Genomic DNA, 16132 nt, shown 5'->3' with positions numbered 1-16132 from the left:
TCCTGTTTCAAGTTGTCTAAAACCATTTCTGCTTGTCTCTGCCACTGGAGATCAAAGTACAGCATTGTAAATAATGTCTGGAAATACTTAGCTTCAGCTTACCTCTGTCTCAAGAAACACGGGATCCACAGCCTGTTATTTCTTATTGTACTTTGCATCTTTGTTATATTTCAGTGGCTTCATTAAAAAACAACAGCTGAAATCTTTAATTCACGGACATAGGCTGCATGCTTAAAATATTTGAGCATGAATAGCATGTAACCAAAATGACTGCAAGGTCACTTTAAGCAAAGTTTTTTCCTCGGCATAAAACTCAAGCACAGGAGCATTAAGCTGTCTTCACAAACTAGAATTCAGGAAAGAGGGAATGTCCTAAACTGTAGGTGTTAAGATGGTGGACTAATTAAGTTTAAACATTTTATGTCACTTCAGTTGTTTTAACCAAATTACTTTCCAGGCAAATGATCTTTTCAGAGTTGAATTCAGTAAAGTGGGTTTTGTGATAGTAAAATACTATAGTAACTTGAAAAACATCCACATGGAGTGATTATCTAAGAATTTGATAAAAGACAGTTTAAATATTTACAAAAAACAGAGACTAAGCATTTGGCTGTTCATGAAAATTTACAGGTTTGAAGAAGCCCCAGATAAATCAGAATTTCTGTCCCCGACAGCACAGCATTTCAAACTGAGACTTAGCTACTTTTCAACAGAAAGGCATATACTTTCATGGGAAAGTATCTGAATGTGGAATTAGAAGCTTGACAACTACCATTTTGCCACTCTGATTTTACAGACCTGGAGCCAGCTTTCCTTGGAGAGTCTCTTACACTTACCCACGTACCTGCAGTGACACTTTGGAGAAAAGTAAGGGTGGAAAGTAGATTTGCATAAATGGTAAGATAGAGTAGCATTTCACTCTGGCTATAATGTGAGTTTTGCTTTATAAAATTTCTATATATATGAAAACTGCTATGTAGACAGTAAGTCATTTATTTTCACAGTGAGATTTATTTCACGAGATGAGCAGACAGTTGCATGAGAAAAATGAAATTCTAAAAAAATTAGCAGTAACTTTAGTTGAAGAAATGCGCTACAGCATTAACTGCCTTCTGATGTGTCTCTCCCTCAGGACACTCCAGTAAGGACTTTACAAAGGCAGCATGTGGGGGGATCCAACTTGTATTTCTGACATTAGCCTTCCCTTTCAGCACCCAGATATTCCTGCAAGTGAACAAGCCAGTCTTCTGGCAGTAGTTAAATCTAAATACATGAGTATAACATACAAACATTAAGTCCGATCCCACAATTAACTTTCAGGATGAAAAGTCACAGAAGACATCAGATTAGAGTTAACATAAAATCTGCTTTCAAACTTCTGACAGGCAAGCAGTAATTCTGGGGAAAAGCCACCCCTTCCATGAAACAGGGATTTTAACCTTGTGACCTTCATTTATGCAGAAAGAAGGCCCATTTCACAGACACAGGAAACTTTTTCCTTCTCCCCCCTTTTTACATGTCTTTTGCATTAACGTGCTTGCATTGTGCAACTGCACCTTTAATCAGCAGCACTCAGCCTAACACAGGGCCTGAATGTGCTGCAAATGACCTAGCAAAATTTACCAGCTGATAAAATGTGAAGCAGGACAGTTTCTGCCTATTGAGTCCTGCTCAATAATTGTTCTAATGACAGCTGAGAGGAAAACTTGGTGGCTTTTCCTTCTTCCCCCTCTAGAATTTTCACTTCTGAGTTCACAAAAAAAAATGAAGTATCGCTTTTCAGCTGACCACAGTATTTCACACGACTGGAACACATGATTTAACACTTCAACAGTGTAGAACCGAAATGCTTTAACTCTTCTACAAAGGAAACTATTTGTAGATCACTGTTTATGCAATGTCTCAGCCTCACACTGTTCTGGTCAATCTAAATCAGCTTTCTTTGCATGTGCTCATTTGAAAACCCTTACCTGTATTTTCTTCTTTCTAGGATAATATGAATATCTGATTCAATATATCTTAGAACTGTAATCTTAGTGCTCTAGACTAATTTTAAAATCCAATGATTTTCTTTTATCCCCCATCTTTCACTCCTTTTGTTGTTGTGTCAAAGTGTCAAAGACTATGTGGTCTTGGACTGAATCTGTCAAAGCCGCTAACAGGTAAATTAGTAACAAATTTACAAAGCTAGACTGTACTGCAAATACATGCCACACTCCCTTCCTATGTGGGCAAAGAAATATCCCTTAGTCGCAATCTTTGGTTGCAGCTATTTGAGCAATATAAATTAGTATTTATTAAATTCTATAGAAAAGCTTGAAAGTGGCTCAATCTTAGCTCTCTTTAATTCACAGGAAGAAACCATACTTTTAAAAAATGTTTATTCAGATACCTCTCATAAAGATACCTGTAGTATATTCAATATACATCTTCCCTCATTCCTTCAAAAACACTTAAGCTTTGAGGTAATTTAGGACAAAATATATATGAGGGCACTTAAAAAATAAAAGCAAGAGATCAGTAAACAAATTGTAGGCAGGATAAATAGAAAAATATTCAGTCTTCCTTTCATTACAGACAGTTTCAACAAAATGCACTTCAAAAAGCAAAATAATCAAGTCACTAAGTTGAAAATTAAGTGTATTTCTCAAGCAAAACTGACTTAAGCAATTATTACACCTGAGTTTACATTTCAGGAATAGGGCCCATAACAGTACAAAAGAAAGAGCATCCAGGGGCAGACCTTGATCTCCCTATCCCTTATACTCAGAGGGATAGAAAAAAAAAAAAAAAAAAGAAGAATACTCAAAGCTATAAATTTGTATGCTTTCTTGCTGGCTCCATGTGGGTAGAATACGGTCTCTCTCTACAGCAGCATCTTCATTCATGCCTGTCTCACTGCACAAAGGAACCTATTCCTGCAGAAGCTTTGGGGAATGTTAGCATGGGTGTCCTGCTGTCCCAGAGGGACCTTTTAAGTTTGAAGAGTATTATTCCAGAGATGCAAGGCACTTGCTGGGAAGGTCTGAGATGAAAACTGTGCGTTTGGAAGACTGTTCCTCTGTCCATTCAATAGATAAGAGAGGTAAGGCTATGCCACACATCCCCTGTCAGATAATTCCAAAGGAACTCTGATCTAAAATGTGGCATCTTCTGATATGCATGAAGATTATTACTTTAGAAAGCATTACTTCATTCTCACTTATATGCTAAATTGGAAGACTGCAGTACTCTAAGTAAGATAGTTTTATAGTTGTAAAGATATGCTTTGGGAATGAAATAAGAACATAGGTTGTAGTTCTCTAGGCTGAATGAAAAAAGCTAATCAGAATCTTCATCATCAAGGTATTCCTCTGCATTACTTAATGTTCGAGCTGTACCTGGAAAGAAACAAAGTCTTCTTTCAGTCTGAGATAAAAATTAGACAAAGCCTCAAACACAACAACAAAACAAAACAAACTCCCCACTGATTTACAGTGCTTGACAATTAGTATATGAGAAAACTGATTCATGTATCATTTAGTTATGCTAGCACTATACGGATGTTGGGGCTGAAGATCTGTATCTCTAACATGGAGTTCTTCAGTAACGTCTGCAGCGACGCCACAGTCCTTCATTCAGTGACTAAACCAGTCCACACCTCCTAGTCTGTTCTCAGTGACTCTCAGGAGCCATCTTCTGGCTCTATGGAAGATTTGCAGCGGAGCTGCCGCTAATTTTCTTTTCTGTATATATTATCTTTAAAGTGCCAACAAAAGGATGACGGAGTTGACAGACAACTCCACAGTTTTCTTCCAAATGCTTAGTTGGCTGCCATTTTTAACACAAAATTGAATACATTCCACCTACTGTCTTCTCCTTCCTCATTATTTTTTTTACTTGCTTTTTCCAAGTATATCTTAGATCTCATTTCTTAGGATATTATTTAACAGTTATGACACAAGAATGTGTGCGTTTATACACAAAACAACACATTTGAGTGGTGGTAAAATAACCATTCAAAGAGCAAACAAAATATTTTATTGATGGACTGCGATATAAGATGTGTCTGAATAGGAACAGATTTGAAAATGGGGACTTGTAAAATAATGCAACAGGACTGAAATTATGAAAAAGATCCTTTTTCAAAATGACAGATGCTTGAAACACTAAAATGTAGAATCAAGAGTCACAGAAAAAAAGAAACTAATACAAATGACTAAGATAATACAGAATAAGAGAAAAGTACATGGTCCAGTGGTGCCAGAGATTATAAAAGACCAAACAGAGAGAAATAAGTAAGGAAGCTAAAATGGATCTGCAGTTAAAACTGACATCAGCTCTCATAATAAGGCAAACTTGAAAACACAGTGTGAGAATATCAGAGCCTGCCAGAAGAAGTGCAAAGGATTAAAAACTAGTCAGCTATGACACAAAAATAATTGAGGAGTGATGCAAATGCAGTAGCAGTAGGCAGTATTTCTACAGCCAGGAAACACAACATTAATTCAATTATTTTGGACATTAGAACTAAGAATACTCCCATTATCAAATGTGTTTCTAACAGACAAAAAAATGAAGTCAGTGCTCCTAACAGGATTAGCTGTCATTAGAAAAAAATATTTTATTGAAACATAGGAAAGCTTGCTCCTAGTTGTAATTGCTTTCTTCCAAGTCAAAACTGATGTCAATTTTGTCAACATTTTCTATTTGATAACAAGAGGTAATACCTTTTGTTATCAAAAAACTGGCTGCTATTTTTGCTGCAACTGATCATCAGCCTTCTAAAGCTCCCTTCAGCTATTCCATTGTTTATCCACATGTTTGTATACCTCCATACAGTGGTACAGTTGCTAGACTGCATATCCTAATTCAGCCCTTGTTCAGCTTTTTAAAGTTTTTAAAGTGGCCTTGTATCTCCTTTTCAGGATTTTGTTGTTGTTCTTTTCGTTTGTTTAGTTTGTTTTAAACACAGTCAGTGTGCTATAAGAAGGGATGAACACCAGTGGGAGGCAGTGAGACTATTCTGATAAATGTAAGCATTTTTTCTTTTTCTCTATTGGGGAGTCAAATTGGTGAAATACAGGAATAAGGAATTTTAGAAGGAGCAAAAAGAAAACAAAAGAGAAGTTTCTGTTGATGTTGGCTTAGTTTGGAGTAACAGGTGTGATTAAGAAGGCACAAACCATATTGTTTCATACCCTGTTTCTTACAGTGTAGTACTCTTAAAGGAAGTTTGTTTTCATCCTTGCTTTTCTTCTGAATAGCCCTTACTGTTTCTACAACAAACTCCTTTGACTCTTGCTGACAAAAGATGGAATTTTGCAGGGAGTCAGCAACACTGAATGTTATGAACCACAGGCCTCTATCACAGCTCTGCTGAACTATCCCATTCAGATAGACCCTTCCAAACAAACTTTTATCCTGCGTGTCTCCAAAGTAGTTATTACAACTGCCAATATGTTGATATTTAGTTTAAATTGTAAGCGTCCTCAAAAGATGAAAAACATATTGGAAGAAAAATCAGAAATACCTGCAGTCTGTTTCTTCTTAAGAAGTGAAGCACAAGCTGCATTGGTTGCCATGTCTAAAGCCAGTTTCTTCTCGTTGTTCTTCAGATCTGTTCTTGCCCCTTTATAACAGAAAATTCCCATCATGACTTAGCGTCCAGGTACATCTTAAGCAATGGTATTATGAGAAGATTTTCAGTAGCATGGGTAAAACCACTCAGACTAATGTACAAAGAAATCTCATCTGTGGACTGATCTGAAGCCGACTAAAAGCTAAGGATGCTCTTCCATAAGCTACAGTTGGTTGGGGAAATTGTTGGCTGTTCTGCCTCCCATTTCAGGAAGCAAATGGAACTTCTGTTCTAGGGTTAAATTCTTAATTTTGTCTATAAGGCAGTATAAAATTTATCTGGAGCAGAAAAAAATGTCTATTTCTCAAACAGCTGCCAAGTTTTCTGCAAGGCTTATACAATCAGGCAGGCAAGCTGGCTAAGGACTGTACCTGAGTTATAGGAAAGGAGTTTAAAAAACACACATTAATAAACATTCAGGAAGCTAGTCTGCCATACAGATTGTTGAAATCTTGGTGAAGATCTTTACCCTTTGCCAGCAGCATCTCTACAATATCTGCATAACCTTTCCATGCAGCAGCATGCAAAGCTGTGTCTCCCAATTTGTTCTGTGGAGTTAGAGGGAAAAGCAACAGGATTAAAACACAGCAAAAAAAAAAAAAAAAACTTCTGGCTTGTACCATGGATTAATAGCATCACATCTTTAGTGTAAGGGTCCTACCTGCTGGTTCAACTCTAGGTTTGCTTGTGTAAAGAGAACATCCACTATATCTGCAGAGAACAGAGAAAAATAGGAGTTTAGTGGAAACAAACTGTGCTTGTTTACACAGAGTATCTTAGTTAAAATTCAATGAAAGAAAGATCCAATCAGTTAATGAAAATCTCTAAAAGCCAGAAAACATTGAGAAAACAACCATTAGTCACCATGAAACACTACAACAAAATATACAACACTTTTTTTTTGGACTGTCCTTCTTGCCACTCTGCTACTAACAGTTACAGTGATTAGAATGATCCCTCCAACAGCAGCAACAAAATACATAGCATTTGACAGATCTGAACTTCACTTTAATTCTTTTTATAAAAAAAAAAAAAAAAAAAAAAAAAACAGAATAGCATAAGAAAATCCTGGCTTTATTTCAGCACAGTGACTTTATCAATGTGTCTAAAAAAAAGGCAAGAAAATCAGGAGTCACTTATTTGAAATTAATTCTTTCATACCTTTGTGGCCTCCATGGCATGCCCAATACAGAGCTGTATTTCCAGCTTTGTCTAAGCCATTGACCCCAACTTGGTTATCCAAACACTCTCTCAACCAGCTTAGGTTGCCTGAAAAAAATTCCATTTTACTGATTATTTTTCTTTAAAAAGTTAACAAAATAATTTAAAACACTCAGTTCTCTCTGTTCTATGAACAAACAAGGTTTATTACCAGCAAGAGTTACGACTTGTAAAACAATCAGTTTAGTTCATAACAAGCATTTCTTACTCCACTCCCAGGAGATCTTCAGGTACCTGCATTGCTAAATGGATAACACCAGCCCATTTTTGCTGCGCATACAATCATGTCATATTTAGTGGCAATTCTACTAGGCTGTAAACCAGCTTCTGAAAGCTGCAATACTTCACTTGATAGCTAGGTCAAAACACCAGGGAACCAAAACAGACAAAATATCCCCATCCTAGATATATTTGATATTTTAGCACAAAACAAACTGTCTTTTAGCTTTAGCATTACACAACCAAAATCCAAATCACACTTACCTCGCTTGGCAGCTTCATGCAGTGGGTTATCAATAGACTCTGCTTGTTCTGCCACTGAAATAAAACAGATAATAAATTCTATTAAGTCTGAAACAGGATATTTGGTATCTGCACGGAAATAAAGCTTTTTCTTAGTTCTGGAAGTGCCAGTAATACATGTTCAATCTGAATGTGAACAAAGACTTGGGAATGATAAGACTAGACCATGGGTGTCCAACCCTTTGGTTTGCCTGTGCTGCAGTAAGTGAAGAGGAACTGTCTTGGACTACATACAAACCATGCAACAGAACTCACGTATATTAGTAACAAAACTTTATATATATACAAACACTTATTTTATGCATACATTACATATGTATATATAAATATAAAATATAACATTATAAATATATAAAATAACATATACATATGTTATTAAAACATTAAAAAAAAACAACAACAAAAACATGAAACTAGTGAAATATTTTACCTTGTTTTCATGAAACTAATGCATCAGTGTCTGGTTCAATGGAAATGGTTGCAATTCTCAGTGAACTCTCAAGACCTTTGTTAGATATTTTTGATGAAATATTACTCTTCCTATGATTCATCCTCGATAACCGTTGTTCACAAATGTATACATTGCCAAGAAGTGATGATGTAAATACAGTGTGATTGTGAACCACAAGATATTTCTCTCTGTTAAGGCAGGTCTTACAAAAGTCTAGTATTGTAGCATCATAGAATGGCCTGGGTTGAAAAGGACCACAATGACCATCTAGTTTCAACTCCCCTCCTGCTGTGTGCAGGGTCACCAACCAGCAGACCAGGCTGCTCAGAGCCACATCCAGCCTGGCCTTGAATGCCTCCAGGGATGGGGCAGCCACAGCCTCCTTGGGCAACCTGTTCCAGTGCCTCACCACCTCTGTGTGAAAAACTTCCTCCTAATATCCAGCCTAAACCTCCTCTGTCTCAGTTTAAAACCATTCCCCCTTGTCCTATCACTATCCACCCTTGTAAACGGTCATTCCCCCTCCTGTTGATACACTCCCTTCAAGTACTGGAAAGCCTAAATGAGGTCTCTCCCTAACCTTCTCTTCTCCAAGCTAAACAAGCCCAGTTGCCTCAACCTTTCCTCATAGGAGAAGTGTTCCAGCCCTCTGATCATAGTAAAGAGACATAGACAGATTTTCCTTTAAGTTGAATGCTAGATTGCAACTATATGTATTCCTTTTGAAAATGTGCAGCAATATATTTGCATCAACTAAAAATGGATTTGCAAATATACAAGAAGATTTATCTTTTTGGAAATCTTGAAATCTATGTTCAAATCACTTTATCAAAACTGAAAGCAAGGCTGCATATTTTTTACAGGTCTATGTTTAGCCAACACATCAAAATGCACATAATTATTTACCATAATCTGAGCTTGCCATAATTTAAGTTTCATTTTGAACACTGCAATCATTTAAAACAGAGAAGTTGATTTTCAAATTGAAAATGCATGTTGAATTTGATTAAACGAGTGGTCAAATCCACCAAAAATGCTAGCTCTATGAACCCTTCTTCATCTTTAAGTTCAGGCACAAATTTTCCTTTTGATTCCATAAATGACTTGATTCCACTTTGCAAATCATAAAATCTTTTAGCATTTCACCCCAACATAGCCACCTTCCTTCAGAACGGTAGATGCCCTGACAATCAGCATCCATACTTCTAAAAAACTCCTGAACTGGCCGTGCTTCAGTCCACTGGACTTTATGAAATTCACAGCTTTGATGATGACCTGTATGGCATTATCCATTTTTAAAGCTTTCACACAAATTTTCTGGATGCATGACACAATGATATTTCATCAAATGTAAGTTGCTCGTGGCAACTGCATTATCTTCTATTAATCTTATAAATTTCTACTTTTTACCAACTATCACCAAGGCAATGTTGGTAGCTGTACTACATACATTACAAGGGTTCAGGAAAATCACTCTAATGTAATTTTTTACTGCTTCATACAGAGAAAGAGATTTAGTTGTGTCTTTCAATGGCATCAAAGAAACCATTTATTCAGTGACAATATATTCACCAACAATACCTGTAAAGAAAATGGCAAGTTCAGCCATATATGTAGCAGGTTTCTGCAGCTAATGTCTTTCCAAATTGTAATCTTTGAAAACTGACAGTTTCCTTACAAATTAAGCATAGTGTCATACTATTTGTCTTGACAAAAAAAAAATACTCATCTGTCCATAGTTTGTTTTACTCCCTTCATTCAAAATTTTTCTTTTACTGTGTTTTGGTTTCGTCTGAGACACAATGGCAGGCTGAGATACAAGCATTGGAAATCACTGTGTTTTTCCCAACAAGCAGCACAAGCATGTGCCACGCATAACACACACGGGGCTTGAGGCAGCTGACTGCATATGGTGGGAGCAAGAGGCAGATTCAGCCCTCTGCCCCCTCCATGCCTTCGTTCCAATCCCAACAGAGCTGACCATACATCAGTGGTTTGATTGTTTCCAAGAGATGGGTGGGCACTTGGGGCAGCCTGCCATTAAGTATGGTTTTGCATTGTGAGCTATGCCAGGCTGCATGCAACTGCAATCTGCCAAGACTAGTCAGATAAAATTCAATATATTGTGTATGGAAAAGCAATTCAAAGAATAGTCTGTAAAACTTCAAACAGCAGCACTGAATTGCTCAACTGCAAGGTCAGTGGAAATCTGGTAATATTCTACCTGTTACACGCCTTTCTACAGTTGTAAGATGTTTTTAAGCAGATGCATGCAGCTAGGCCTTTCAATCTATAGACTGCCATCTGTAGTTACGAGAGAATTATTTGCAAGGGTTATCTAGAGGGTAGCTAAGAAAACCCACTGTCAATAGCATTACAATTTATTTTACAGAGGTTTTCATTTTCACTGGAAAACTTAGAGGAGATCTGAGGATCAAAACTGCTTAACCAAAGAATATAGATGGAAGTTCAGGCTTCTGCAGATCTTTTCTTCATCTCACAAGCTTTAGGTTTTACTAGGGAACAGTACCCATCAGTTCCTGGTCAGTGTCCTGTTGCACCAGCAAAAAGAAAATGAACAGTGCAGTGGAACATTTGGAAGTCAGGCTGTGACTTGGCAACTCCTTTTTAAAAATCTTTTTACGTACAAATACCTGTAACTAGTAAGGGTTCAATCTGAGATGAGTAGGCTCTCCAAAATCCTGCTCTGCAGTTTATTAAAAAGGCTGGGACAACATAAGAGTATGCTTCTCAGATCAAACTGCTATTACCATCAGGTGCAAAGCGGGTAAATATAACATACTTTAGCTACAAAAAATGGAATACTAAGGAAAATCGTGACCTATCCAGACCTTTTCTTACTTTGGTGTATATTCCTCCCATAACAATTTGCAATTGCAACATTTCACATTTCTGCCTATAGCTGTGAATAAAATAAAATATGCATGTTAGATACCTGTATGGGAACTGCTGAGTCACGGCCTGAACCTCTGATTAATCACCTGAGGTGAGCCATGAGTCAGCCAGAGGAGCACAGGTGAAGGCAATTCACCTGTGCTGCCGGAAGGGGTGGAGCCTGGCTCCACCCCTCCTGGACCTATTTAAGAGCTGGCTACCAGAGGGGAAGGATCTCTTCTGGAGATCCCCTCTTTTGGTATCTTCTGGTGAGCTCGACCCAAGGGTAAGCTCTTCCACTTATTCTCTTTTGTGATCGTTGTCTGCTTTGCTTTGCTCTCTTGATTATATTGCAATTATAACATCTTGGTTATACAAATTATAACATCTTGGTTATACATTATAACATCTTGGTTATACAATACCAATATTTCAAGTTAGTGTAAACAGTGAACAGAATCATAATACACAGAATCAGAGAATTATCAAGATTGGAAAAGACTTCTAAGATAATCCAGTTCAATCATCCACCTATCACTGGTATTTCCCACTAACCCATGTCCCTCAGTACAACATCCAAAAGCCTCTTGAACATCTCCAGGCACAGTGATTCCACCACCTCCCGGGGCAGCCCATTGCAGCACACAACCACTCTTTCAAAGAAGATTTTCCTAATGCACAACCTGCATCCCCCTTGGCATAACTTAAGGCCGTTCCATCTAGTCAATACAGAGTCAAAGAAGATGGTCCCAGAGCAGACAGCCATCAAACAAATAAAATGCCCCAGTGACACTGAATAGTGCTTGTACTACAAAGCAGCAATACTAGTATCACTGGCAGAAAGCTAAAAATAATTTTGTTCTTGTAAAACTTCAGTTATAAAGAGTTCAGTAACAAGTATTTTTCATGCATTTGATTCTGGCTTCATCAGCTTTTCTGTTCAATGTCTTAAAAAGTGTTTCTTCAAGCCCAGCAGATGGAGCACAAGGCCCCACCAGAGCCTAAGTACTTCCATGTTTGTCTCCACTTTTCTCAAAAAGATTGCAGAGGAGCACAGAACTTCACCAGGAAGGCAGCAATGTTTATATAGTTAAGACTAAATCTAGGCTGTCTTACTGTGATAGCCAACGGAAGAGGCTTTGGGGCATTGTGCGCTCTCTGTTTAAAGAAGACAGATTTCCAGTATTTTTCATTTTTAGTTCTTCTAAAGATAGACTTCTGTTCTGCTTACACATTAAATTTTTGCAAATGCACACACACTTCTCTGGCCTGAAAATCAATGACTGCTTGAGGTTGGAACCAACCTCTGGAGGTCACTTGGTTCAACCTCTCTGCTCAAGCTGGGAGATCCAGAGCAGGGCACCCAGGCCCATGTTCAAGCTGCTGTTGAAGATTTCCAAGGAAGAGACTACAACCTCACTGGGCAACCTGTATCAATGCTCTGTTACCTGCACACTAAAGAAGTGCTTCCTGATGTTCAAAAGGGAACCTAATGTTCCTGTCTGTGGCCCTGGCACTAGGCATCACTGTAAAATACCCAGTTCCATCTTCCATCTTCTTTGCAGCCTGCCTTCACGTATTCATACATGCTAATAAGGACCCAACTGAACCTTCTCTAAGAGAAGCTCCTTAAGCCCTTCCTTACAGGTGTGGAGTCCCTTCATCATCTGCATGGCCCTTTGCTGGACACCCACAAGCATGCCCATACCTCTCTTGTATGGCAAAGCCCAGAATTGCACATAGTACTCCAGGTACAGTCTCACCAAAGCTGACAGAAGCTAAATGTTGCTGAGACAATTTTTCAGTAGGAGTTTTCCAAAATGATCACAGTAGAAACACAAATAGAAATAGCTGTTGGCTTAAATATAGCACACTGCAACATCCAAAGGAAATAAGAACGCAGGTAAGTATATTTAAATCATTATCCCGTATAACAGCAACTGCTCTGGCAGATGGCAAGAGTACAGCCAGTCCAGAAGTCAAAAAGTTTTTCTAAAAATGAAACTGCATGCCAGAGTCCAAACAATTGCACTACAGCTTTCCACTCATATCTCTGCCTATCTGTTCCTGGGAATCATAGGCAGGGAATCATAGCACGGCTACCATTGCGTCTCCTGGTGAAGAAAGGACAATACAAAGCAACCACACTGTTACCAAAATAATAACAGTTTTGATGCAATCTGTCATGTGACATGGCTATTCTGCCTACATTTCCGGGGAGGACTGAACTGTGAGAACTGTGTTAACTGCATCTGTGGCTTTTCAAAGCGATTTTAGCTGAACATGAAAAAACAATTACAATTCTGTCAAAGCAGAATTTTCTGTAGCTGAACAACTTCAGTAAAAAGCAACAAATGGCAACAGAACAGTGAGGAAAAAAACAAACAAACAACAACAACAATAAAAACAACTGCCAGAGTAATATCTACAGAGTTGCTTACCATCTGCTTTAGATTGCTGTCTATATACAGAGCTTACTTAACAATTTGAGTATTGATTTATTGATTAGCTTGGTAAGAAGCCACCCCATGCTGTGTCAGACTTCTTGATCTCCGAGTCACTGAAAGCTCTGCCTGCCTATCATTACGTTTACTTAGAAAAAACAACATACAGACTGAACAAATACTGCTGATGAGAAAAATCTTAAAAATGAGAATACATTCATCACAGATACGAAGAATATAAGGCTACGAGCTTTGTGTGTACTCTGTTGAACTCTCCTCTATTTTTGTTCTTCCTCTCCCAACTAAGAGTGTCTGTTCTCACATGCACATCCAGAAACAAACACCTGGCAAACTCATGGCCTGTATGCTGCTGATGGATGGCAATAAGTGATATTGTAGAAATATTCTGAAATACTCTGGTAGAGTACTGTTAAATGCCAGTATTTTTATCAGTTTCTGAAAGTAAGCATATCAGTAATTTTCATATAGCCATTTCGTTTGATTGTAAGTAATCTTACCAAAGGAAAATATTCTAGACATTACCATAGTTGCTTGGAATTAGTCCAGTTCTCCCCTTGCAAGTTCCTTTCCACCAATTTGTATCACTCTGGAGAGAAAGGAGAGAAGAGTTTAAAAAGGATATACTGCATCTCAGAAGCATTTGGACATATGTGTATGGGATGTGTCAGACTCACCATGTCTGAGATGTAGATGATATCACCTTCTTCGAAGTACAGTTCATCTGGCTTAAAGAAAAAAAATAAAAAAGGTAAACAGAAATACGAATATTTGTACTTAGATAGAATAAGCACCTGTAAAAAGTAGAACATACTGAGCATTTCTTTCAAAATATTAACACCTCCAGTTCTACAGAAACTGGATAACTGCCTGACTGTCTGCTGTTTGACTTGCCTGCAGCCAACTTTTCATACCTTTGATCTCCCTGAACGCTAAAGACAGACTGTAGCCTTTCCAACTGAGTCCTGTGCAACAAAAGCAGTGAAATATATCCCATGTTTGTTAACTTCTTCCCCTTTCTTGGCTGGTCCCAGACTATCAACACTCTCTCAGTTCTCAATTACCCTTGTTGCCTTTAGAAGAAAAGTCATATTTAAGAATGAGTATCCTTTAACAGACTTCTTCACTGAAGAAGCAGTACAGCAAATCTGATAGTTCCACCTCATCACAGATAAGTGTTATTATGGATAAGTGTAAAAATCAGTCTTCCCAATCCCTATAATCTAAATATACTTACCGTTCTAGGCTCAAATGTATACAGGGCCCTGAATACTTTAACCTGTCCTGAAAAAAAAAACCAAAAAAAAAGAAAAAATAAATATGATTAACATTGTCTAAACACATTGCACCCATGTACGGAACCCATATACAAGTAAATTCCTTAACTCCTAAAACTGCTTGCTGAATGAATCTCTGGCATGCCCATAGCAATGAAAGTGATGATGAAAACAGTCAAACAAAAAGCATAGGTTCTGAAGGAAATGTGTCAACTGATCAGACAAGGATATGTTGCCTGTCCTGTACATCTTACACTGCATTCATGGCTCACCACCTTAGTCACTGTAAGTACTGCCACTGATTTCTGATGCAAAGTGTTGTTTCAATCATATGCAACAATATAAGCCATACATATTTTTTCTTAATAGCATCTTAAATGCTTCAGAATTAAGGAAAAAAATAAAGAAACAAAACAATGACTGATGTCTGCCATACATCCCCATACCCATTTGTAATTGTTATTAATCAGGAAAATAATGCAATGACACAGCAATCACTGAAGGATTTGAAGAAAAATGACAAACGGTCAGCAAGTCCTATTTATATCAGGTACAGAAGGTATGATATTCCGCTCAGATGCACAAAATAAACTATAGTGTTTACAATACCTCTAAGTAGACAGTGTTTATTTCAAATAGGGCGACAGCATCCACGCCCAGAAAAAAAAAGAAGAGCTAGAAGTCTAATTTCATTAATTGCAAAAGATGCATCCCTACAAGCGTTTAAAATATTCAGTATAGGTCTATTTCAAGATTACAAAGCAGAAGATGAACAGGAGAAGAAACATGTACACTACATAATTTTATTAACTGAACTCCTGAACTCCGTACAGACTTTCATTTGTTTTGAAATATCTGCAGTCTGAACTCTGTAGGTTTCTTTCTGAATATCACAGTGATGCAAGTAAACCACACAGTAATTGAGGTTCTTGAGCTGTACTTTTACATGTTGTATGGTTAACTTGTAATCAAAGCAGTTGTTATTTTTGAGTAACACCGTAAGATTTCAGTTTGGCTTTACTGGTGCACTTTCACACAGTAGCTATATCTTAGACATAAAGGGTTCAACACTTAACAGGCATGTGCCCTGGACACTAAACGCCTGCACTATGGCAGCAGCTAAAAGCATGAAACCTTTTTTATTCATTACCTATGTGAAAACGATCAAGAGCACAAACAAACAAACCAGACAGTAATATGTCACACTCTAAGAGCTTTAGAATGAAGCATCCACATCGTGGCTGGAATTCAATTAAAAACAAAAACAAATAGCAACAACAACAAAAAGACAGACAAAGAAGAGATGACAAAACAGGATGTGTGGCATTAAGGGGTGGATGGTAGATGATACTGTTCCTTCTCCTAGGCTTTCTTATAAATGTGACGGCACAATTTATGATAGAACTGCATACTAAATCCTTCAATGATTTCAAACATCATCCACCAATTTTCAAGGTTTTATTTAAGTAAAAGGAGAAACTGGAGACTAAAAGGGAAGATAAAAAACATTTAAAGGGGAAATGAGAAGATGACAGAAGACAAGGAAAAGCAAGAAATTTAGATTTGTGTGTACAGTATACAATTCTGGTAATAACATACTGCATCTGTAATAGTTTTAGAAAACTAGAAAAGAAGAAATGAAATGCAGATAAAAGTACTGTTGAAACACTGTTTAAACTATAGA

At 37.5% G+C, this 16132-nt stretch overlaps 1 protein-coding gene across 2 annotated transcripts in view; it reads right to left on the bottom strand.

Moving 5' to 3' along the window:
• Positions 1 to 991: 991 nt before the first annotated feature.
• OSTF1 (osteoclast stimulating factor 1) overlaps positions 992 to 16132 on the bottom strand; it is a 20872-nt gene continuing 5731 nt past the window's right edge. For both annotated transcript variants that reach the window (XM_042826762.1, XM_042826763.1), the window contains 9 exons: positions 14409 to 14455; positions 13849 to 13899; positions 13697 to 13760; positions 7325 to 7378; positions 6782 to 6889; positions 6282 to 6331; positions 6090 to 6168; positions 5513 to 5611; positions 992 to 3380 (listed from right to left, as the gene is read on the bottom strand). In XM_042826762.1, coding sequence (XP_042682696.1) covers positions 3322 to 3380; positions 5513 to 5611; positions 6090 to 6168; positions 6282 to 6331; positions 6782 to 6889; positions 7325 to 7378; positions 13697 to 13760; positions 13849 to 13899; positions 14409 to 14455 — 611 coding nt within the window. In that variant the 3' untranslated portion in view covers positions 992 to 3321. The remainder of the gene's footprint in view (positions 3381 to 5512; positions 5612 to 6089; positions 6169 to 6281; positions 6332 to 6781; positions 6890 to 7324; positions 7379 to 13696; positions 13761 to 13848; positions 13900 to 14408; positions 14456 to 16132) is intronic.

The sequence above is a fragment of the Centrocercus urophasianus genome, unplaced genomic scaffold (assembly GCF_019232065.1).
Source record: "Centrocercus urophasianus isolate 14NV4802_14NV808 unplaced genomic scaffold, USGS_Curo_1.0 seq_27, whole genome shotgun sequence".
NCBI classification, from domain to species: domain Eukaryota; kingdom Metazoa; phylum Chordata; class Aves; order Galliformes; family Phasianidae; genus Centrocercus; species Centrocercus urophasianus.
Note: the sequence above shows the minus strand (reverse complement) of the source record. Positions and strands in the feature narration are given on the sequence as shown.